We start from the raw sequence: 25,938 nt of genomic DNA, 5'->3' as shown, positions 1-25,938 counted from the left end.
TAGATTTGAAGGTCCATTTGACATCGGAATCGGATAATTTTTATATGGTTGAACTCGTAGCGGAACGGGTGTTTGGATTTTGTGAGTTTTTTCGGGATTTGAGACATGGGCCCCACTGTCGAATATTTAAATGAATTTCGGATTTTTATCCGGAAAATTTATAAATTCATATGGAATTAATTCCTATGATTAGTATTGAATATATCGAATTGTTTGTGAATAGATTTGAAGCTTTTGGAGACAAATTTAAAAGGAAAAGATGTGGTTGAATAATTGATTGGAATTTACAAAGCGAGGTAAGTGTCGTGGTTAACCTTGACTTGAGGGACTAGAACCCTTAAATTAATTATTATGTGAATTGCATGTGAACGACGTATAGGCGAGGTGACGAGTGTCTATACGTCGTCAAATTAATTGTTTGCCTGCTTACTTAAAAAATCATAAATTATTTTAAATCATGAATTAATTATTATAATAGTTATTTCTTTTCTATTCTTTATCAAATATTAATTCTTGAATTCCTGCATTAATTGTTACATGCTATTTGAATTATGTGCCTTAATTGTTATTTGACATTTAGCATATTAAATATTAAACTGCATATTTTCTCTCTGATTTCTATAATAATTTGCTATTTGCCTTTGTTGTTTCATAATTAAATCATAATTATTGTATGCTTATTTTTTTATAATTTTATATTAATTGTTGCATTTATTGGAGAAATTCTTCTATGAGAATTGGTAAATAAATATGTTGGAGGAGCGGGTTGCACGCTGCAACAAGATTGATTATAATGAATATATTGGAGGATCGGGTTGCATGCCGCAACAGACTTATTAAAAGTCCATATTGGAGGATCGGGTTGCATGCCGCAACAGACTTATTAAAAGTCCATATTGGAGGATCGGGTTACACGCCGCAACAGACTTATTTAAAAGTCGACATACATATATATATATATATATATATATATATATATATATATATATATATATATATATGGGGGATCGAGTTGCACGCCGCAACAGACTTTGTTAAAAGGAATATATTGTGAGTGCGGGTTGCACGATGCAACAAAATTGAATGTGAATATATTAGGAGAGCGGGTTGCACGCTGCAACAGAATTGATGAAAATGATAATTGGTTATGACTGTTGAGTTGGCTTCAATTATTATAAATGAGTTACATGATTTATTTTTATTATTGTTGTTGTTACTAATATTGTGTACAGGTAATGTAAGTGACCCGCCTTAGCCTCGTCACTACTTTGTCGAGGTTAGGCTCAGCACTTACCAGTACATGGGGTCGGTTGTACTGATACTACACTCTGCACTTCTTGTGCAGATTTTGGAGTTGGTCCCAGCGGCGTGCTATAGACTTGCCCGGATTTCAGTTACTCGGAGGAGACTTGAGGTATAATTGCATGGCGTCCGCAGTTCTGAAGTCCCCGTCTATTTTACTTTAGTTGTGTGTTTATTTTCAGATAGCTTTATTTTATTCAGACCTTTATTTGTATTATTCTAGAAGCTCGTACACTTGTGACACCAATTCTGGGATGGTATTTAGACACCGTCGTTTTTATGGATTATTCACTACATTTTAGACTTTACTTCTGCATTTGTTCTTTGATTATTAATAGATTTAAAAATTATTTTAAAAATAGATAATATTATTCTAACATTGGCTTGCCTAGCAAGTGAAATGTTAGGCGCAATCACGGTCCGAAGGTTGGAATTTCGGGTCGTGACAGGCACATCGGCCGTATTTAGTATTTCATGCTCACCTTTTTCACTTTCAAACACCATCATCATCATCAACAACAAGGCGTTTCAAATCAAGATTTTTAATACACATGTGAGCAATTAAGAGTCTTAGATACATAGAGATTTTTCACAAAATTTGGCATAATAGCCTTTGTTTGAACTTGACTTGAAATTGAAATATTTTTAATGCACATCCCATACTTTGAACACATTCTCAAATGCTAACATAACATGATAAAAGCATTTGGGATACATATTGAACATATATATTTCAACACAAGCTTATTCGGAATAGCCAATTTTATAATGAACAACTCGTGACTTACATAAATTACATGAATACCGTGGGATTCAATTCTAAGAATGGAGTTTAGCCAACATACCTTGCTTGAGCTTCCCTTAGATTACCACAACGTCCCAACACTTCTAGCAATTCCAATCAACTAGAGATATAATAAAATTGAACCATAATTAGGGAGAGATTCATGGTTTTAGCTCATTTGAGCATTTTATCAAACACTAGATGTACAAATTGGTTACAAGGTTCGTCCACAAGATTTCTTTCATTTCACAACCCAATCTTTACCCATTTGGGCTCAACAATCTTTCCACAAACCTTATTGGTACATGCATATATACATAATACTCTCACACCCAAGAATCATACTCCCAATCACTCATCTTTTACCCCAAACTCGAAATTGAAGACTAGAGTTAGAACCTTACTTCCTGAGTGAAGATCTTGTAAGATTTCCTTGTTGGATTTCAAAACTTGGGCAAGATCTTGATGAACATAGCACTTGAGCTTCTTCCTCTCTCTAGAACACTTTCACTTCTCTCTAAAAATATCAGATTTTTGCCTTCAAAATGACCCCCTAAGGCCTTATATCAAAATAGGGTCGGATAAGAAAATTTTCACAAATGACCCCCGATGTAGATTTGCGGTCGCATATGCGACTGCATAACGCTTCTGCGGTCCACAAAGTGGACCGCATAATGGCCCTCCGGAACTGGGCAATCCTGCCCCACTCTGCGACCGGTCTGCGATTCGCAGACCTATTCTGCGGTCGCATAATGAGCCGCAGAACTCCCCTCCGAAAAATTTCATGTTGGATCTGCGATGGGTTGTGCGGTCCGCGAAATGATTATGCGACCGCATAATGGTCCGAAATTTGTCCAGGTTTCTGCCTCAGTCCGCGACAGTTCTGCGGCCTGCATATTAGTTCTGCGACCGCAGAAATGCTCTGCACCTCTAAAAAAATTTTTTAACTCCCCAACGCACTGATCAATTCAAAAAGTTCGAACCGCGGCTCTCAAGCTCTTCGCTAAGAATCTCTACAAAAAATCAACACATAGTCTACCCCGACATCACGAAACCTCGGATTTTAGGAAAAATTTTACGGGGCCTTACGGTTAGTCCATATTTCCTTCTTCTTTCTTTAGTTTCCACCCCTCATCCCTTATTTTTTTAATTATATTAAACCAATCTTTAAAAAGTGCCAAATTTACTTCTCTCAAAGCCAAGAATTGAAACTTAACATAATCATCAAGTTTTAATAGAGTTGCCCGTCAAATTGTGTAGCTAGTAATTGGCATGCGTCATAACTATATAAGGTAGAGGTAGCCTCCAAATTCTGGGTCCACCTCTATTTCTATGTGATCATTGATATTTTGTAAACATAAAGAAGATCAGTTTTGTTTGGAGTGTACAAAAAATAATATTTCACATGAACAAAATTTTAACATGTGAGTACGATCATGAAGTTAGTAGCTATTGAACGAAGGTGGCTTTCGAGAGAATGTTAAGTGATTGAGTGGCCAACTACTGATTTAGGGTAAATTTGTGAAGGAATTATAATTGCACAGTTTTAAGGTATGAATACGCATATTTGAGAATGGAAATCGGATAGTTATTATTATGCCTCCAAGACAAATTGAAACTTTTTTAGACAAGATTTTATTTTCAAGTACTTGAAATATAAGAGAATATTTCTCAACATAATTAGGCTTAAGCTTGGAAGTATGGTAAGTCCAATAGTACAGTAGCGACTGTTCATTGGAATTTAAACTCAAAATATTATATTTTTCACTAAAATAATTTACAACTTGAGAGTTGAGAATGATACGCAAGTGGAACGAGGACAACTTAAGTATGATGTTCAGTGGACAAATACACCTTTTCTTGGTCAACATGATTTAAGCTATGCTTCAATTGTGAATCTTTATCGCGGATGAAAAGAATTTCATTATCCTGAGATGCAAACAAAAAATAAGTTGAATAAAGACTTGAATAAAAACAAATTTGATTAATAAATTTGCGACTCATAGTATAACATTGTCTAGCGGGAGCTTAGTGGATCGAACTGTCTTTTTTAGTATAACATTGTACTAGGATTCTCATAATTTTAGGAACTAACGTAGAATGAGAAGAAAACTTGAGTTTCATGTATTTTACATATCACTTATCATAACACTTTGGTTACTGAAATCTAAACTGAGTATATTACTCTAAGGGTCGTTTGGTATGAGGTATAAGAAGGTATAGTGCTGGTATAAAAATTTAATACCATCTTAATACTTTGTTTGGTTAGCAAACCTGATATAAGTTATCCCGAGATTAAAATTAGTACCAGGATAACTTATACCATGTAGAGGGTGGGGTAATTAATACCGGGATAACTTATACATTCTTCTTAGAAATTATGTATTTGTCATTTTTAATATAACATACCAAACAGTTGATAAAAAATAATACTAAGATAACTAATCCAATCATAACTTATCCCGGCATAAGCCGTATTCAAATCAAGCGACCCTAAGACTATGATTTATGACCTCATGGCTCATGGTTAGTGGAGTACTAAGTAGTGCGTTAAGGAGAATCTCATAATGTTGAGATTTGAGAATAGTAACATGTGTGTGGAAATAGAAAAGAAAACTTGAAGTGAAGGTTTTGTGTAATTGACCTACTACCACTCATCATAGCTCTAATATAATGCCAAATTACCATATATATATAAAATGATTAAAAGCTAAAGTAATAATTAAACCCCTCTCTCTCTCTCTTTCTATCTCTGCACTCTCACTTTCAAGGAAATAAAACAAAAGCTTACCATTCTATTTCCTTCTCATACATATCCATCCCCACAAAAAACCCCCCCCCCCCCCCACACACACCAACACAAACACGTAGACTATGTAATACGCACGCTAGCTCTCTCTCTCTTTCTCAATTTTCCTCTTTTCGTCGTGTCTTTCTTTGAAAACCCTAGAAATCTCAGGTTTTTAAGGAAAAAAAAGTGGGTTTTGATTCGGTGGAATTTTCACTTTTTTTTCTCCTTCTTTGCCGGTGTATTTATGGGGTTGATAATTTTCTAGAGAATTTGGTTGTGTGAGAGTGTGATTCTTATTGTTAATGGAGAGATCCAATAGCAGAGATATTAAGGGCTTGGCGAGCTCCTCCTCTAGCTCCATCTCAGGTAGCTTCACACTGCCTTTCTATTCATTCTTGAATCTGCAGATCGAGTTTTTACTTTTTTTTTGTTGGTAAAATCTGCTTGATTTATTGTTTTAATCTATTTACCTGTATTGTAATAAATGGATGACAGATGGGATTGAGGTGTAGTGATTTGCTAATTTCTTTTCTTTTTTGGAGGAGGGGGGAAGAGGGGGGAGTGGGAGAGGGGGTGGGGTTTAAAATGTGCTTTCATTTGTTGGAATGAAATGGGTCTGATTAACCACCAAAGATTGTGGGGGAGTGGTATGCACCCCTCCATCCGTAATCAGTGATTTAGGGTTCGCAACCTTGGAATGGAGTCTCTTTTGGTAGGTAGCGATTTATGTTCCAAAGTGGGACTTCCTGGAATCTAGATTAGTACTGGACAGTGGGTGAGAAACCAAAAAGAAAAAGAAATGGGTCCCAATAGAGTGGAGTGGATATAGGCGATTCTTATAGTGAATCCAGACTAGTTTTGCATTGATGTGTAGTAGTACTTGTTTTGGTTTTCTTGGAATTTGAAGTTTCTCTTGTTCAATACCTTACTTTACAATTTAATTTTGTGGATTTTCCATGGTTTACATGTTGTCATTAGTATGGGAAAAGAAAGTCAAGGTTCTACTTTTTTGATTGTGTAAGGCATGTGGAAGAATTGACTGCTTATTTGGATTTTTGATGCAGATAGTGCGCTCTTCGATGCATCACAGTATGCATTCTTTGGGCGAGATATATCAGAGGAAGTTGAATTGGGTGGTTTAGAGGATGAACAAGAGAACAATGATCTGGCTGTTGGAGGTGGATTAGGTGACGACGAGATACATGAGTATCATTTATTTGAGAAAGACGAGGTACAATCTATTTGTACTTTCCGTTGGATCTTACATAATTTTTTTGCTGCTGAGGCTTGGATTTCTATCAAGGGTGTGAACGACATGTTCGTCCACTGTGACTGGAAGTATGAGGACCTTTTTAACTAATAAAATCCATCATATCATGTATGCTACCAACACATAGAGAGAAATAACAATTCTGTAGGCCATGAAATTGGGGGAAATGGTTAAAAGTTATTGTTCATTTATGAGAAGATTATACAAATGATATCTAGGTTTCACTAAGCATTTTACAGTTGGTACTTGTTTTCTGTCCATGTGTTTGTGATCAGCACTTTGAGTTTCAATCTTGCATGAAACGAGCTAATTAGTTATTTTGGTAACTGAGTCATCAATAGAAAGAAAGTTTACAATTCTGCTGCACCTGCTCCCTTCTCTTGTTGCTTTATCTCCTTAGCACCTAAAGTTCCCCCATACTAATTCAAAAAAGAAACTTCCCACTTACTCTACAATCATGAGCCTGCCCCTTTCCTGCTGCTCACCATAACTCTAAGTGGCTACTGGGGTTTTACGATGATGTTATCCAGGCAATGGTCTGATTTTGCAAGGTCTGATCGCTTATTATGATTTTTCTTCAAATTGCTGTAGCTGCCACGAGGGTGTGGGGCTCCTTCATCAAATATGGGCTATCAGTGCCTACTGCAGTTATTAAGTGATTTACTAGTGATTTCAGCTTAAGTTTGATGTGGTTCTAGGTACTTCTATTGGCCGAGACATTGATTGGTAGCAAGATTTTGAAGAGTTTTAAGATCAGTGATGGTTTGTGCTGGTTTTGTAAAGTTGTAGGAGAAGAAAATGGTAAAAGGTGGCTGAAGGAGATGGGTCTTTTTGTTATTTTTAAATAGTTAGGTACAAACTACATAGGTTGAATATTTTGTCTCATTTCTTTTAGTAAAGCTTGAATACGTTGATCACACGAATCCAAGAGTATAGCGTTAATGAAGTCGGTGCAAATCTTATCTGGGGTAAAACCCAGCAGGGAGCCTGTTTTGGAAGCCACCAAGGAATTAGATTTGGGTGTAATTGGACGTAATTACACAATTTGACATGTTTGTCTTACCAAGTAATTACTTGATCAACATGGAATTTGGTGTAATTGAAGAGGTGTAATTACACTCTCCAATTCTCAAGGGGAAGGCAGGAGATTGGTGGTAATTACAAACTAATGTAACTTTCTATTTTTTTTAAAATATTTAAAGTACTATTAGTTTTACACTATTTCTCTTCCATTTCTCTTATTCTCCTTTCCAACACTCCAACGTGTTACTTATATGTACTTTCATTTAATTTCGCGACTTCTCATATTTTACCTTTTTTTTTAAATTTTTCTTTATATTTCTTAGTTGTTAAACACAATTTCGTATTTTACTAGCTTTATTTTCTATTAAGTAGTATAAATAATTATTTAAAAACAATACCTTCTAAATTCATGTCTATCTTTTTGTTATTTAAATAGTGAAACAAATCATAAATTTCATTTTATACTCATGAGTTGGTAAAAAATTAAATTTATAATTGAAAATTTTATTAATTATCTTAAATTAAGATATTGGTTATTTGAAAGATAGTCAAGATACTGATTATTTAAGACTTTTATTTGAAAAAATATGTAGTTTAAATACCTAGCTATAAATAATATCTAATATTTCTTGTATATAGATGTACTTCTTACACATTATAATTTGCTTGCTTTGAGTTTACTAGTTTTATTTTCTAATCTTTAGTATAAATATTTGTGATAGAAAATACTATTTAAGCTCATATCTAGCTTTCTTATATTCACATGAGTTGGTGAAAAAATTAAATTCGTTATTGGAATTTTTATTAATTAATTTAAGGAACAACATTATTTATTTGTAAGATATCGATTATGTTTATGATATTATTATCAATTTATAATTATTTAAAAAATTTCCATAGAATAATATATATTTTAAATATCTCATAATTTTTTTAATATTTATTATTTACATATATGTTTGTCATATAGTAAAACTTATCCACTTGTTAATCTTAAAAAAATTATTTTACTATGTAATTACACTTATCCAACCAAACATGATAGTGAAAATTACATTAATTATGTTGTGGCAGACAAACAAGTCATTGTAATTACTATACTATGTAATTATCAGGGTATGTAATTACTATCCTAGTAATTACATAGCTAGGTAATTACACATCGCTTTCCAAACAAGCCCCGGGTGATTTCTTTACATCAGCTTAAGCCTTGGTGGACATAATTACCTAGTACTTGTTCTGGGGTAGGTAGTAGGTATCAAGTTGAATAGTCGAGGTGTACGCAAGCTGGCCCAGGCGCCACAATTATAAATAAAATGTTGACAATTAGAACAAGCTTTTTAGAAGTTGGACTTCAACTATACTTTTAGGAAAAACTTTGCCCTTTTATTAGTCTTGTTTGTTAATTCTACGGCTTGCTCAAGGTTTTAGAAATACTCTTTTTTGTATTTGATAAATATCTTTGGATATGCTTTAGAGTAGCTTTGCTCCCCATATGTGCTCCACTTTCTGTTAGTCTGGATAGATGGTTTGTCAGTTGGTGCTAGTAAATTGTGAATTTATCTGTATTTATTTTATGAGTAATCTCCAAACATCTTTGTTACCATTTATATTGTGAACTCGCCCTTGGTGATGTGAGTATGCTATATTTGCTGATTACCTCGATAAATTGCAGACTTTGGCAATTTTTCCTTTATTCTGCCTCTAATTCAGTTCTTTATTTCCAGGGATCAGTCTTGAGCTCTTTGTCAGACTTGGATGATCTAGCAACAACATTTTCAAAGGTCAGCCAATTCAGCACCCTTTTTAAGTGGCAAGCTTGATATTATTTCCTGATGTTGTGAGCTGTCCGGCTTGAACTCTTTTAACTTTTTCTGATCGTGTACCCTCCTAGTGCCATGAATCTTTCTTTTTGGTCCTTTTCCGTGAGATAGAGTATTTTTTGAAAGAATTGATTTCTAACAGATAAGATGCGATAGAACTTATATTTTGTATTTTGTAGAGTCACCATCTAAAACGCTTGAACTGTGGGTTGTGACTTTTTACATCATCTTTTTCTACAGAGCAGGGAAAATCTACTTCTTGTACTGGATCAATCTAACTGCTTGCTTTTCTTTTCTCCAGTTGAACAGAAATGTAATTGGACCAAGGCATCCTGGTGTCATTGGTGACCGTGGATCAGGTTCATTTTCAAGGGAAAGTAAGTGCACATATTGATTCATCTTTATGTCCTCTGATGTTGGTATCTGAATAATTGACAAATCTCTTGGACTAGTTTCTGTATTGCCTGAAATATAATTTACTTGTAAACTTGCACCTGAACTTCTGACAGTTGTGGTACTAGTCCTAGATTTGTTGATCTTTTAGATATCAGATAAAGGAACTTGATTTCAGACCTTGGTAGGGAACGAGTTGCGGATAATCAATACAAGTCTATTTCATCTTCGTGCTTGATTATTACGGTCAGCGATTATTCTCCCTTTTGGAGATGAATATTTGTATGTGCATGGTAGATGTCTTACTCCTTTTCGCCCTTCCTTTTTTCTTTTTGGGTTTATGAAAATCGGCTATCCTTTATCATTGCTACTACAAGTAGAAATCATTTGAGATTGTTGTACAAAGTAATGCATATTACTTCATACTTCTGGATGATTACAAGGGAAATCTATTCCGGCATGTGCCTTTTGGGCTGCTAGAGTGGAGAGCTTGAAGAAGATGAATTGATTCATAATCTCCATTTATGTGTAGATGTCCTAATTTTGTCAGTATAAGCTTAGGAGAACACAGCCTTCCCACCCCCCAAAAACTAAACCTCCCAAAAAAAGAGAAAACAAGCTGATTTACTTAGATGGTGACATGTAGAGCGTAAGGTACATAGTGGTTTTCCCCATAGCTATTTTGTTTGTTGAGACGAGAGTAATCTTCATGCCCCTTTCCTTTTTTTTTTTTTATAATTTTTTGTTCAGTTTAGCTTGTTTTCATTTTTCTTTCTCCATCTCCTTCCACTTGCTTGATTTGCTGCTCCTATATTGCTTTGATGGGCTTGTTTTCTTGTGGCGCACGAAGTTTGTAATCACTTTCTGATGAATGAGGTATAAATTGTGCTATCTGACTTGCACTCTGTCAATAAATGTCATTTGGATTGTCACATTCAGAACTTAATTCCCAATTTTTATTTACCGGTTCTCAATTTTGAGTTGCAGTTTAATAATTATGTTATACCAATATATGCTTTTTAGAGATATCTTTAGGGAAACAGACATGTTCGTAGTAAAAAATACGTCCATCTGGCACAGCATATTAGCTTTCAGAGTAGAAATTTAACGTCTAATTTTCATAGAATCTCTCTGAATTAGCTCAAATTTGACAGACTTGAATTTGAGTTTCTTTTGTCGTCTTTTATGTTTAGTTTAGTATTATATGTTGGATACTTATATTCTCCCTCCGTTCCATTGACATGACATTTCTCCTTTTTGGCCTGTACTGAAAGGATTAACATGTTTCTGTGTTTGGGGAACTCTTTAATCTTAACACTTTTATTTTGCTCTTAAGGACATCCTCTAATGAGAATGAGATGTCATGTTGAAAATAGGAAATACTAATGTGTGCTTATATATAGCTTATATGCCAAAAGTTTTATCTTTCTTAAACCCTGTTCCATTCAAATACTGTCATATAAAATGAAATGGAGGGTGTATTATAAGATCTAGCAGCATATAAGCTTGAGAATTGTGCATGTCTGTGTCCTTGCTCTCTGAGCGTGAGAAAAAATGTACTGATATTTGAGCAATTAGAGGAGAGATAGAAGAAGCTATTAGCTTGGCTTAACTTCAGCAGTCTATCATCTTCCATCATTCCATCTTTCGTTGGTACTGTTTCCCGCTTTTCTTACCACTGCTCAAGTCACGAATGAATGATGTATCATGCATGTCTCACATATTCTTATATGCATGTTCAGCTATCACAAGGTACTGCTGGTAAGAGGTCTGTTCCTTGGGGATAATTTGTTTGGTAATCTGTTTGCCTTTGCGAAACAAGATTAAAGCTGTTGGGCATTGCAATCATTCTTGTAGTGGCTTGCATGTAGGTCTCTCTAATTGATAGAAGTTATGTGCAGGTTCCTCTGCAGCTGAATGGGCGAAAGAAGCAGACTTTCACGATTGGTTTGATCAGCATTTATCTGACACTGAATGTTACCAGGAAAGCAAAAAATGGTCCTCACAGCCACATATCTCTGCAGTGCATCTTGCAGAGTCAAAACCATTGTATAGAACATCCTCATACCCTGAGCAACCCCCACAACCCCCACAACTTCAGCACTACTCTAGTGAACCCATTTTATTACCCAAATCAGCTTTCACTTCTTTTCCTCCTCCTGGTGGTAGATCTCAACCCTCACCACACGGCCTTTCGCGACAAAACATGTCATCTCTTTCTGCTGGACCTCAGTCTCCCTATTCGACTGCTAATCTGTCTTCTTTGTCGAACTCTAATATGCATTTGACTGGCTTGCCTCATGGGCTCCACTATGGTGGAAACATCCCGCAGTTGAACCCAACTGGTCTCTCTCTTAATACCAGGTTGCAAAACCAGTGGAGCAGCCATGCAGGACTTATCCATGGGGACCATTCTGGTCTCTTAGATAGTGTCTTACAGCATCAGTTTCCTCATCAAAGCAGTTTATTATCCCCCCAGTTCATGTCCCCACAGCAGCTGCAACAGCAGAGACTGCATCCTTCAGTTCAGCCGTCTTTAGCTCATTTTTCTGCACTAAGATCTCAATTGTTTAGTTCCTTCTCTTCACCATCTCATCTAGGAAAGTATGGAATGGCTGATTTGAGAGATCCACGATCTAAGCCATCACACAAGGTTAGACAAAATGTGCGCTTTTCTAAACAAAGCTCTGATGCTGCTAGCCACAAAAGTGAAAGTAATGTGCCACAGTTCCGATCCAAGTATATGACTGGTGATGAAATAGAGAGCATCCTGAAGATGCAGCATTCTGCAGCACATGGCAATGACCCATATGTAGACGATTACTATCACCAGGCCCGCCTTGCAAAGAAAGCAGCCGAGTCGAGGTCAAAACATCGTTTTTGCCCAAATAAGGAGCAGTCTTCTCGGTCACGTAATAGCACAGAATCACAGCCTCATCTCCATGTTGATGCTCATGGACGGGTTTCATTTTCTTCCATCCGCAGGCCTCGCCCACTTCTTGAAGTTGATCCACCGGGCTTTGTTTGCATTGAAGGCAGTGGTGAACAGAAGATATCCGAGAGACCTTTGGAACAGGAGCCAATGCTTGCAGCTAGAATTACTATAGAAGATGGTTTCTATCTTCTCACTGAGGTAGATGACATTGACAGGCTCCTTCAGTTTAGTCAGCCCCAAGATGGCGGTGCTCAGCTCAAGCGGAAGCGGCAGATCCTACTGGAAGGCATGGCAGCCTCACTTCAACTAGTTGACCCACTTGGCAAAAGTGGCAGTTCTGTTGGGCTTACCCCAAAAGATGACATTGTATTTCTGTGGTTAGTGTCTCTTCCCAAGGGCCGAAAGCTCATCTCAAGGTATCTTCAGCTTCTTCTACCTGGTGGCGAGCTTGTTAGAATAGTTTGTATGGCAATTTTCCGCCATTTGAGGTTTTTGTTTGGCGGCCTTCCACCTGATCCAGAAGCAGCTGAGACCATCACTGATCTTGCAAAAATAGTCTCAAAATGCGTCAGTGGCATGGACCTTAATTCACTCAGTGCTTGTCTTGCTGCTGTCGTTTGTTCCTCAGAACAGCCACCTCTTCGCCCTCTTGGAAGCCCTGCTGGAGATGGAGCCTCCATTATTCTAAAATCTGTTCTTGAAAGGGCAACTCATCTGTTAACTGATTCTCAGGCTGCTAACAGCTTCAGCATGCCTAATCCTGCCCTTTGGCAGGCATCTTTTGATGCCTTTTTTGGTTTGCTTACAAAGTATTGTCTGAGTAAGTATGACAGTATCATGCAATCCATACTAACACAGTCTCAGTCAGATGCTGAAATGATTAGTCCAGAGGCTGCAAGAGCCGTAAGCAGAGAAATGCCTGTGGAACTTTTACGTGCTAGTCTTCCACATACAGATGAGCACCAAAGGAAACTGTTGTTAAATTTTGCTCAGCGGTCCATGCCTGTTACCGGATTCAATGCTCATGGTGGAAGCAGTGGACATATAAATCCTGAATCTGTAAGCTGTTAGCTGAGATGGTAAGATTTCATAATAGCAAGTGCAGTTGTACATCCGTAGTTCTCAAGGTTGCTTTCTGGCTTCTCTTTGCCAGAACATGTTGTTCTGCTTCAGCATCAGTCTAGTAGAATATAGAAGGCTGGAAGCAAGGGTATATGCATATATGTTAGGCGTCGTTTTAATGCCTAAAGTTCCTCTTCCTCCTAATCCACCTTTTTTTTCCCCCCTTTTCCTCCCGCCATTTTCTTTCCCTGTTTCTTTTCCCTCTTTCCCCCCTTCCTTTCTTCTTTTTTACTTTTCTTTTGCTTCATTGAAGGAAAAGATGGTTTTCGATATTCCTTTCCTTCTTTGTGATGACCGTCTTGTCTTACATAACTGTGTATTATGTCTGAAAGAAATGGGGTTATTGGTCACTCTTTAAGTTTCTTCATCCAAAGAGCTGTATTTTTTATGCTCTTTCTGTAAACTCGGATAAAAGCTGGAAGGATAGGATGTACATGTGATTTGTTGAGTTAGGGAACTCTTGCACTTGCCCCCCTCCCTCTCTGCTTTCATGAAGAGGGTAAAAAGGATTTATTCAAGCTGAAGTAATATTGCTGGCTCGCAGGAGAGAAGGGTTCAGCTCTGCAGTTTCAGTTGGAAACCTTTGCTACACTTGAAACTTTCAAAGTGAAAACTGTAATAATTTGATATTCTTGTGCATTAACCATTTAATCGATTACATTTCCCGTGATTGTTTACAAAGCTTAGTTTATAATTTGCCATCAGTTCCCTTTACGTCTTATTGTTTGGAGTAAAAGGGCTGTGAAGTGTGGTGGTACCTATGCCTATCTCCACTGCCCTGTTGGGGGGCAAATCTTGTTGTGTGTGCCTAGCGTTTTTTTTCTTCCGTTATGATTTGATCTCTGGTCTTTCATGTTTCCTCTGATGCACGCTCTGTCCAAAGCTTACATTGACAGCTTACATCGATGGAAAGAAATCTTGTAGCGTTTTTTTTTCCAGTTGGGATTTGATCTTTGTTCTTTCATGTTTCCTCTGATGCACGTGTCGATTTCTTTCTAATTTAGACAAATACTATGTGGTACGCTTACTGTTCCAAATGCCGAGGAAGGCATTGTGTAGCTAATTTACACTTGAAATTGCACGTAACATAAAATGGCCTCTTGACATTTTCCTTGTGAATATTACATTATACTGAATCAACGTATGGAGTTAACTAGCCTATCGTAGGCGATAATAGCTTTTTACATGTGACTATCTTCTTTCAGTTAGATTACTTCTCACAATGATAGCTGACAAGTCTGCTCCCCTAATGTTCCAAAATTTCAGGTTTTAGATACTTCCTCTACATTGGGTGAATTGGCTGGATCCTAATTGGAGGCTGGAGATATCATCAATCATTTCCAACTCAGATTTAAAAAAAAAAAAAGATGAAAAGGGACATAGTAAAAGACTAATAGAGAGTTGTCTATGCCAGTACTTTCGAGTGGTTTCTATTCATTATATATAGGTTGAATACATACCCAAACCTTTAAACTTGTCGGGATTTTTCATTTAGACACTTAAACTAAGGGTTATTCCAATTATACTTCGGAATAATAAACTCAACTGTATTTATTAAACACAAACGGTTGACATGGCATGGAGCGTGTAATTCACCTCTTCTAAGAGAGTGAAAGACCTAATTTTCTATTTTACTTTTTTTTCTCGTCTCTCCTTCACCTCGATCTTCCGCCACCACTCCATCACCATACTTACTATCTCCATGAACCATAAGAAAGCATCATTTCTTCTAATTTCAGTGCTCAATCCTTCCAAATAAACTTTTTTTGCTGTCCCTTTTAGAATTGCTCAGATCATCATCATCTTCATACATCTATTAACCCCTCATCTTTGGCTAGCGAAACCCCTCTTAATTCAATAACCATGGTTGTAGCACACAGATAAGCGCGCGCGCGCACATATATATATATATATATATATGGAGCCAGTCTTGTTCATTGCATAGTCTGAGTCAAAATTGGCTTTGTCGGAAAAAAGCCTTGTCGGAGGGATCTTTGCCAAAAGTTTTTTCTGGTTAACTGATTTTTACAATTTTGACTTCTTTTAGATTTAGTTCTTGTGCTGAACGTAAGTATAACTTGAGCATATTATCATGATTTTCTTAAACTTTTAGAGTGTGATCTGAGTTGCTTGAGGAGCGCTGAAACTGGGGCAGTTTCTGGTCGTGATGCTGGTACCAATGCTGATGATGGCGCCGGGAAGGAGGAGGGGGAGTTTGATTCTGGGGAAATATATAAACTGCGCCTATTATTTACTCAGAATATAAAAGAGTAGGAGTTGCTGGTGACAGTACTCCAACTAAGAAGACTTAGAGAAAGAGGGCGGGGGACATCTAAAAAAAGAGTTGAAATTTATTTACTAAAATTTTTTTATTATTATCTAAGCTCAAATGCGACGTGTCACAATTTTATTGGTCACTTTGCCATGTCATTCGTGTGTGACTTTCACGCGTCTTCTTTTTTCACCAGATGTTAGTGAAGGGCCTAATAGGCACAGTAGAGCCTTTGTTAATGTGTTTAATAGGAACAACCTTTAGTTCGAGTATTTAAATTAAAAATTCGGATAAGTTTAAGAGTCTGCGTATGTATTCAGCCTTATTTATACATTATTCAGCCTTATATATATATATATATATATATATATATATATATATATATATATATATATATATGCGTCACCTCGTGTACATGTCTTGTGAAAATTCGTTATAATTATCTAGCATTATTCAGCCTTATATATATATATATATATGCGTCACCTCGTGTACATGTCTTAATTAAAATTATATATAAAACTAATAATTTTAACTTTATATATGCGTTATAATTTTTCGGTAAAGGAGGTTTGGAATGTACCCATTGCTCTTCCCGTAACTATCCGCATTTGTCTTTTGCTACTAAAGATCTCTTTACCCGGAGGTCCCGCCCGCAACCAACACTACCCTTCCCGTGAAATATTTTTTCCATAGTTGACAACTAGTTTGAGAGGGATATGCACTATTACATTTCCCACTCCACCTGCAATTTGAGGGTGCTGTTCTACGAGGATACTGTGTTTACGTTATGCGAGACCATTTGAATGGTTGAATTGATTACTTCGCTTCGATCTCTTTGACTATTGATCTGATATACAATAACTACAACAACAAAAAATTTAACGAATTTTCACAAGACATGTACACGAGGTGACGAGTATGTACACGACATATATGTGAAAATTTGACCGGCTTAGACTCTTAGGTCTTATGTTCATTAAAATGAAGTTGTCTTATCATTATCATGTAAAATCTTCCATTTGCTAAATTCACCCTTACGTGTCTTATTTGAAGTTGATTGATTCATGTTCTACCCTTGTTGCCAAATATACTCTTATACGTCTTAATTGAAGTTGTTGCCTCTTTTATTGCCATGTTATCTCTTCTGTAATTGCTTAACCTTAATTGAAGTTATTGTTATCCCTTCCATTGTTGAGTTGTACTTATTTGGAATCATTTTACATGTTACCTCCCTCATCGTTGAGTTGTACTTATTTGGAATCATTGTTACATGTTATCTCCCTTATCATCGAGTTGTACCTATTCGGAATCATTGTTACATGTTATCTCTCTTATCGTTGAGTTGTACTTATTCGGAAACATTGTTACATGTTATTCCTTCAATTGTTGAGTTACTCTTATTAGATATCGTTGTTACACATTATTTCTCCCATTGTTAAGTTATTCTTGTTTGAAACCATTATTGCTTGTTATGTCTTTCATTGTGTGCTCGTTCTCTCGTTCTTTGTGTTTTATAATTCTTGTGTTGATTTATTTGCTGTGCTCTCGTGTTATTGTTGTTATTATTGTACTCAGTGTTGTTGAGCCGATGGATATGTGTGGTTGTGGTATTGGAATTGTTTGAGGAGATGTTGTGGCACACGGGCATATGTGGTGCGAGTTGTTATTTTGTGTTGTTATGTTTTGGCACATGTGATATTGTTGAGAAGATTGTCGGGGTGGTCGCACGTGAGTTGTCTGTGCCATTGTTATTATTGATATTGCACATGTGGCGTGACAAGGCGAGCTATATATGTGGGTTTGCGCATGTGACGAGACAAGGCAGGAATATTATGATGTGCGTGTGGCAAGACAAGACGGGCATTTACTTTATTGTTGCGCACGCGGCGAGATAATGGGGCTATGTCGGGGATGATTTGTGATGACTTGTGATGGCTTGGTGGCATTGTTATTGATGATATTTGTGTAGTGGTGTGCCTACCTTGTGTGATTATGCATTTTACGTTTCGTTGTGTTATTTCCTATGCACCATTCGTTGTCTCTGCTTTTACTTGTTTACTCGAGTTGTGACGGAACACTTGCACAAGCATACATGTAATTAATCACTCATATCGGTTTAAGGAGACGAATCCTGAAGTTTATTGATCATTTACATGTATTCTTGTTTACTTGCCTTCTGTGTGAGAGTTGTACTATTGGTACGTGAGTTGTTCTTGCGGTTATGAGTTATTGTTATTGTTGGCACGTGAGTTATCCGTGCGGTTATGAGTTATTGTTATTGCTGGCACGTGAGTTGTCTGCGAATATGAGATATTGTCACTCCCTTAGCACGTGAATTGTCCGTACATATATGAGGTATTAATGGTATTGGCACGTGAGTGGTCCATGCGGTTGTGATTTGTAATGTGGGCACAAGATGCCAAGTGATTAGGGTTCGTGAATTATGATTTGTGATTATGAGGTGTGGTGCCTCTCAAAAATTCTTGAATAAAACTTGTGTGAAAGCGGTTATTCTTATTGAGTTGTTACTTGTTTTCCTTACTTGGTTACACCGGACTTGAACTGTATTCAGCTCACTTTACGACGTTATTACCTGTTATGCCTTGTTACTAATTGTTGCTTCTAGTTTTCTATTGCAAGTATTATTTTATTATTGTTACCATGCTTAGTTTTATATGGATATGATTCCCTGTTAGTTTCACATTCATACTTGTATAGGTTATTATGTCTAATAGGTGTCTTGACTGTTTCTCTTCACTACTCCACCGAGGTTAGTCTTGATACTTACTGGGTACCGCTATGGTGTACTCATGCTACGCTTTTTGCACATTTTTGTGCAGGTCCAGGTACTTCGGAGTTTGTGGTCATTAGCTAGTTGATTGGACATTGCTGTGGAGACTCAAGGTATACTTGCCGTCGCATTCGTAGGCCTCAGAGTCACCTTCTGAAATTTTACTTTGTACTGTTTATTTCTATTCTGGAACAGTTGTACTTAGAGATTTTCTAGTAAACTCAGTAGAGCTTATGACCTGTACTACTGGTTTTGGGATATTGTATTGTGCTCGAGGTTGTTGGCTTATTATAGAAGATTTTGGATTCATGTTTAATAGTTTTTTTGGTTAAATTTTATCATTTAATTCAATAAGTGTTAGGATTACCTAGTCTTAGGGACTAGGTGCCATCATGACATCCTACAGAGGGAAATTGGGGCCGTGACAAGTTGGTATCAGAGCTATAGGTTCATAGGTGCTACGAGTCATAATCGAGTTTAGTAGAGATGTGGATAAGTACAAAGACGTCTGTACTTATCTTCGTGAGACTGCAGAACTATTAAGAAACTTCATTTCTTTCATTCCTATCATGTGAGTTTATTGATTTCGGAGTTTGAGCCTTTGTCATTCTATTCTCTTATAAATGGTGAGAACACGAGCTGCAGTTACTGATGATGCTACCCCAGAGCCGGTGTTTCTAGGGGCTGGGGCAGAGGCAGAGACTGAGGAGGAGCACGTGCTACATCTAGAGAACCTACTAGAGCAGTAGCTGAGGAGCCACCAGTAGCTCCAATTGGGGTACAGGCACCGGGGGCGCATGTTGCGACCCCGGGACTTCAGGAGACTTTAGCGTAGTTCCTGAGCATGTTTGGTACATTGGCTCAGGCGAAACTGATTTTGGTGGTGCCAGCTACTTCACAGATCGGGAGAGGAGCTCAGACTTCCGCCACCCATACTCCAGAGCAGCGAGTCCACATTGGTCAGGTTCCAGGTGTCATCCCAACAGAGCCTGTTGTTCCGATTCAGCCTGATGTCAGGCCAGGGGCATCTGAGGAGGAGCAATCGAGATTTGAGAGGTTCAAGAAGTATCACCTTCCTACTTTCAGTGGCTTTGCTTTCGTGGATGCACATGGGTTTCTAGAGGAGTTCCACCGTATTCTCCGCACCATGGGTATTGTGGAGACGAGTGAGATTGCTTTTACTACATTCCAGCTATCAGGAGTAGCGTATTAGTGGTGGAGGGTTTACAAGGAGGGTAGCCCGGTTGATGCAACTTCACTTTCATGGCCTCAGTTTTCAGAGATGTTCTTGAGAGAGTTTGTTCCCAGACCCTTCGGAATGCATGGCTCATGGAGTTTGAGCAGCTGCGCCAGGGTACTATGTCAGTGTCAGAGTATGCTGTTAGATTCAGTGATTTGTCCAGGACACACCTGCTTTGGTTTCTACAGTTAGAGAGCGAGTTCACAGGTTCATTGAGAGGCTTAGTTATGGTATCTGATTCAGCATGGCTCGGGAGTTGGAGACGGATGTTTCATTTCAGCAGGTGGTAGAGATCGCTCGCCGATTAGAGGGAATGCAGGGCCAGGAGAGAGAGGGCAGGGAGGCTAAGAGGCCTCGTGGACCGGGAGGACCTACTGATCCCTATTTTGGAGGCAGGGTACGTCATGGTAGAGGTTTTCACTTCAGGCTACACGCGGTGTTACAGATATCCATGGGTCCCAAAGTACCCGTACCGGACAACTTCCACATCCACATCAGCAGAGAGGTTGCTTTGAGTGTGGAGATATCAGCCACATGGTGAGATATTATTCCAGACTCTGGATAGGTGTGTCACAGCAGGGTATTCAGGCTATGAGTTCTGCTGCAGTTGCTACTATACCTGCACTGCCAGCTAGGGATGGAGGTCAGGCGGGTAGAGGTCGCCCTAGAGGGGGAGGCCGGGCCCATTATTATGCTCTTTTAAGTTGGGCAGAGGCCGATGCACTAGATGATGTCATTACAGGTATGATTTCGATTGGGTATAGATATGCATTTGTGTCACTTCGATCCGGTTCCATTTATTGGTAAGATTCATCCTACCTTGCTTCAAATATGATTGTGTTTTGTGATACTTGTACTCTGTTCATGTGTTCACTCCAGTTGAGAATCTTATTGTGATAGCCCGTGTCTATTGTTCTAGTTTGGTTGCTATTGTAGGTTATGAGACTTGGATGGACTTTCTGTTAGTTAAATACAGTAGGTTTTGACGTGATTTCTGGGTGGTTTGGCCATAATTTATGATATGGGTGTTCTACAGGTATGGGAAGTTTGCTTTGTGTTGTAGTTTTGGTTTTACGGGGTTAGTTGGTAAGGTGCCTTAGTTGATGAGATGTTTATTTTACTTGTGGTTCTGAGTTAAGGATGGGGACCTGGTGTTCTTGTGAATAGGTGTGTTGGTGCCGGGCTATGTGCCGCAATGAGGTCATATTAAGGTAAGATCTGTTGTGGTTGTTGCGTGTGTCTTACTTCTTCCTTGTGGATTGGATCCACAGTATGATATCTGTGAGGAGTTGTGCCTATTTGGCTTGTTTGACGGTTCTCTCATGTATTCCTCTTTTCATACTCAGTCACATTCGAGTTATGCTTGTTTGGTTTGGATTGCGATATGTGTGCCCAGGTGGCGTTTGAGGTGGCTTGTTGATCAGATGAGCAATTATGAGTTTCGCATGTTTCTTGCATTATTTTCAGCGTTGTGAAGGTTTGGAACAAGGTTCTAGTCGATATGCGCCAGTTTTCTGGTACCGGGCTTGGTAATGGGCAGCTATTGTAGGTAGAGTTATTGCTATGGGCATATGGATGATGTGTTATGTCATGTGGTTATACCTTGTGGGTATATACATGAGCTGTTGTAGCTAGTTGAGAATTATACAGTGTGTTTGTGTGATAATAGGGCCCTTTGGTAGATGTGGGAATTTGATTCTAAGGCATTTCGGCATGAGTGGAAGCAATAATCTGTGGTTGAGATGGTATTGTCGGGCTTGTGTGGATTGGGGTGACGTATGATTACTCGTGTATGTGCATGGTGAGTTCGTACAATGATTTGACGGCTTGGGAAAGACTCTTGGCATGTTCGAGGACGAACATTTGTTTAAGAGGGGGAGAATGTAACGAACCGACCGGTCATTTTGAGCTCTAAGGTTCCGTTCTGTGGTTCGAGGTCTTGAGTGGCTTCATATTGTGTATTATGACTTGCGTGCATGGTCAAACCTGATTTTCGGATATTTCGGGATGAATTTGGATGAGTGATTCCCACTTTAGAAGCTTAAGTTGAAAATGTTGATCGAGGTTTGACTTTTGTGGAAACGACCCCGTAACAGTATTTTGATGGCTCCTATAGGTTCGTATCTTGATTTTGGAGTTGGGTGCATGCCCGAAATCGATTTCGGAGGTTCGTAGGTTGATTTGTGCTGTTTTACCGAAAGTTGACAATTTAAAGGTTTAGAATTTTGATAAGTTTGACGGTAGGTTGACTTCGTAGCTATCGTGTTTGGATTTCTGTTTCGGGACTTGGAATAAGTCCGTTTTGTCATTTGGAACTTGTTCGCAAAGTTTGGCGTCATTCCGAGTTGATTTGATAGGAATCTGACGCGCGATTGTGTTTTTAGAAGTTCTTGAGTTTCATGTTGAATTTATGTGTTTTGGGGGCTGATTCGTGGTTTCGGATGTTATTTTGATGATTTGATCACACAAACAAGTTCATGTTATGTTTTTAGACTTGTGTTGATGTTTGGTTTGGAGCCCCGAGGGCTTAGGTGAGTTTTGGACGCGTTGTGGAGTATTTGATAGAGTTGAGTTCGTTGGGATTTTTGCATAGATGTATCAGGTCTTGCAATTGCAATAATAGATGTATCCTGCTAGGTTCACATTTGCGATCCCAGTGATCGCATTTGCGATGGGGTGGCTTGGGTAGATGATTCACATTTGCGAAGGTCCTATGTTCGCAATTGCGAACTATTCATCGCATTTGCGATGACATCATGAGTGGGAGGGCTTTCGCTTTTGCGATTGTTTCTTCGCATTTACGACACCTGCGACTGGACAAAAAGCTTAGGGACGGGATTTTGGCCTCATTTTCATATTTTGGAAGCCTAGACTCGGTAGGAGGCGATTTTGAAGAGGGAATTTCATCTACAAATTTTGGGTAAGTGATTCTAATCTATTTCTAATTGTATTCCATCATTATATCTTGGATTTTAACATCAAATTCATGTGAATCAAAGTAAAAATTTGTGAAACTTTGTCAAGCTTTTGAAAAATAAAATTTGAGTTTTGAAAGTCGATTTGGACTCGAATTTTGAAACTAATCACATATATGTCATTGGTAGTCGGAATCTACCATTGGACCCGGGTTTTGACCGGGCGCGTCCCGGGTTGACTTTTGAGAATTTTTGTAAATATCATCTTTATTTATTGGCATTGATTTCTCTTGCATTAATTGATGTTATTAAGTCGATTTTGGTTAGATTTGTGCCGAGCGGAGGTGAATTGTAAAGGAAAAGCTATTTTTGAGAATTGATTGAGGGCTTTTGAGATAAGTATCTTGCCTAACATTGTGTGGGAGAACTACCCCATAGGGATTAGTTTGTCTGTACTATTTGAACTACGTGAAAGATGTGTACAAGAGGTGACGAGTGTGTACACGGTTTATATGTGAAAATTTGACCGGCTTAGACTCTTAGGTTCTTATGTTCATTAAAATGAAGTTGTCTTATCATGTTAAATCCTCCATTTGCTAAATTCACCCTTACATGTCTTATTTGAAGTTGATTGATTTATGTTCTACCCTTGTTGCCAAATATACTCTTATATGCCTTAATTGAAGTTGTTGCCTCTTTTATTGCCATGTTATCTCTTCCGTAATTGCTTAACCTTAATTGAAGTTATTGTTTTTCCTTCGATGTTCAGTTGTGCTTATTTGGAATCATTGCTATATGTTATCTCCTTTATCGTTGAGTTGTACTAATTTGGAATAATTGTTACATATTATCTCCCTTATCGTTGAGTTGTACCTACTTGGAATCATTGTTACATGTTATCTCTCTTATCGTTGAGTTGTACTTCTTTGGAAACATTGTTACATGTTATTCCTTCAATTGTTGAGTTACTCTTATTGGATATCGTTGTTACACATTATCTCTCCCATTGTTGAGTTATTCTTGTTTGAAACCATTATTACTTGTTATGTCTTTCATTGTGAGCTCGTTCTCTCGTTCTTTGTGTTTTGTAATTCTTGTGTTGATTTATTTGCCATGCTCTCGTGTTGTTGTTGTTGTTGTTGTTGTTGTTGTTATTATTGTACTCAGTGTTTTTGAGCCGATGGATATGTGTTGTTGTGGTATTGGAATTATTTGAGAAGATGTTGTGGCACACAGGCACATGTGGTGCGAGTTGTTATATTGTGTTGTTATATTTTGTCACACATGATATTGTTGTGAGGATTTTCGTGGTGTTCGCACGTGAGTTGTCTGTGCTATTGTTATTATTGATATTGCACATGCCATGTGACAAGGTGAGCTATATATGTGGGTTTGCGCATGTGGCGAGACAAGGCGGGAATATTATTATGCGCGTGTGGCGAGACAAGGCGGGCATTTACTTTATTGGTGCGGACGCGAAAAGAGAAGCTGGGCTATGTCGGGGATGATATGTGATGACTTGTGATGGCCTGGGGGCATTGTTATTGATGATATTTGTGTAGTGGTATGCTTACCTTGTGTGATTATGCATTTTGCGTTTCGTTGTGTTGTTTCCTATGCGCCATTCGTTGTCTCTGCTCTTACTTGTTGACTCGAGTTGTGATGGAACACTTGCACAATCATACACATAATTAATCACTCTTATCAGTTTAAGGAGACGAATCCTGAAGTTTATTGGTCATTTACATGTATTCTCATTTACTTGCTTTCTGTGTGAGAGTTGTACTATTGGCACATGAGTTATCCGTGCGGTTATGAGTTATTGTTATTGTTGGCACGTGAGTTATCCGTGCAGTTATGAGTTATTGTTATTGCTGGCATGTGAGTTGTCCGTGCGGATATGAGATATTGTCACTCCCTTAGTACGTGAGTTGTTCGTGCATATTGTAGGTATTAATGGTATTGGCACGTGAGTTGTCTGTACGGTTATGATTTGTAATGTGGGCACAAGATGCCAAGTGATTAGGGTTCCTGAATTGGGACCCGTGATTTGTGATTATGAGGTATGGTACCTATGGGAAATTCTTGAATAAATCTTGTGTGAAAGCGGTTATTCTTATTGAGTTGTTACTTGTTTTCAATACTTGGTTACTCCAGAATTGAACTATATTCAGCTTACTCTACGATGTTATTACCTGTTGTGCCTTGTTACTAATTGTTGCTTCTAGTTTTCTATTGCAAGTATTGTTTTGTTATTGTTACCACGCTTAGTTTTATATGGATACTGTTCCTTGTTAGTTTCATACTCATACTCGTATAGGTTATTATGTCTAGTAGGTGTCTTGACTGTTCCTCGTTACTACTCCACCGAGGTTAGTCTTGATACTTATTGGGTACCGCTATGGTGTAGTCATGCTACGCTTTCTGCACATTTTTGTACAGGTTCAGTTACTTCAAAGTTTGTGGTTCATTAGCTAGTTGATCGGACATTACTGCGGAGACTTAAGGTATACTTGCCGTTGCATTCACAGGTATCGCAGTCATTTTCTGAAATTTTACTTTGCACTGTTTATATCTATTCAGGAATAGTTGTACTTAGAGATTTTCTAGTAAACTCAATAGAGCTTATGACCTGTACTACCGGTTTTGGGATATTGTGTTGAGCTCGAGGTTGTTGGCTTATTATAGAAGATTCTAGATTCATGTTTAATAGTTGTTTTGGTTAACTCTATCATTTAATTCAGTAAGTGTTAGGATTACCTAGTCTTAGGGACTAGGTACCATCACGACATCCTACGGAGGGAAATTAGGATCGTGACAAGTTGGTATCAGAGCTCTAGGTTCATAGGTGCTATGAGTCATAAGCGAGTTTAGTAGATTCTTGCGGATCAGTATGGAGACGTCTGTACTTATCTTCGAGAGGTTACGAAACTATTAGGAAACTTTATTTCTTTCATTCCTATCATGCAAGTTTATTGATTTCGGAGTTTGAGCCTTTGTCATTCTATTCTCTCACAGATGGTGAGAACACGAGTTGCAGTTACTGATGACACTACCCACAAAGCCGGTATTGCTAGGGGTCAGGGCAGAGGCAGAGACTGAGGAGGAGCATGTGCTACAGCTAGAGCACCTACTAGAGCAGCAACTGTGGAGCCACCAGTAGCTCCGATTGCGGGACAGGCACCGGAGGCGCCAGTTGCGACCCCGAAACTTCAGGAGACTTAAGCGCAGTTCCTGAGCATGTTCGGTACATTGGCTTAGGCGGAAATTTTAC

At 38.1% G+C, this 25,938-nt stretch overlaps 1 protein-coding gene across 1 annotated transcript; it reads left to right on the top strand.

Moving 5' to 3' along the window:
- Positions 1-4,992: 4,992 nt before the first annotated feature.
- On the top strand, positions 4,993-14,157 carry LOC104090765 (protein PAT1 homolog 1-like). Its single transcript, XM_009595940.4, has 5 exons — positions 4,993-5,243; positions 5,942-6,108; positions 8,898-8,954; positions 9,295-9,370; positions 11,288-14,157. Exons 1-5 carry the CDS (start codon positions 5,180-5,182, stop codon positions 13,390-13,392), a joined length of 2,469 nt encoding a protein of 822 aa, XP_009594235.1. The 5' UTR covers positions 4,993-5,179; the 3' UTR covers positions 13,393-14,157.
- Positions 14,158-25,938: the final 11,781 nt, after the last annotated feature.

The sequence above is a fragment of the Nicotiana tomentosiformis genome, chromosome 5 (genome assembly GCF_000390325.3).
Source record: "Nicotiana tomentosiformis chromosome 5, ASM39032v3, whole genome shotgun sequence".
NCBI lineage: Eukaryota > Viridiplantae > Streptophyta > Magnoliopsida > Solanales > Solanaceae > Nicotiana > Nicotiana tomentosiformis.
This window is presented reverse-complemented; position numbering and strand designations above follow the sequence as displayed.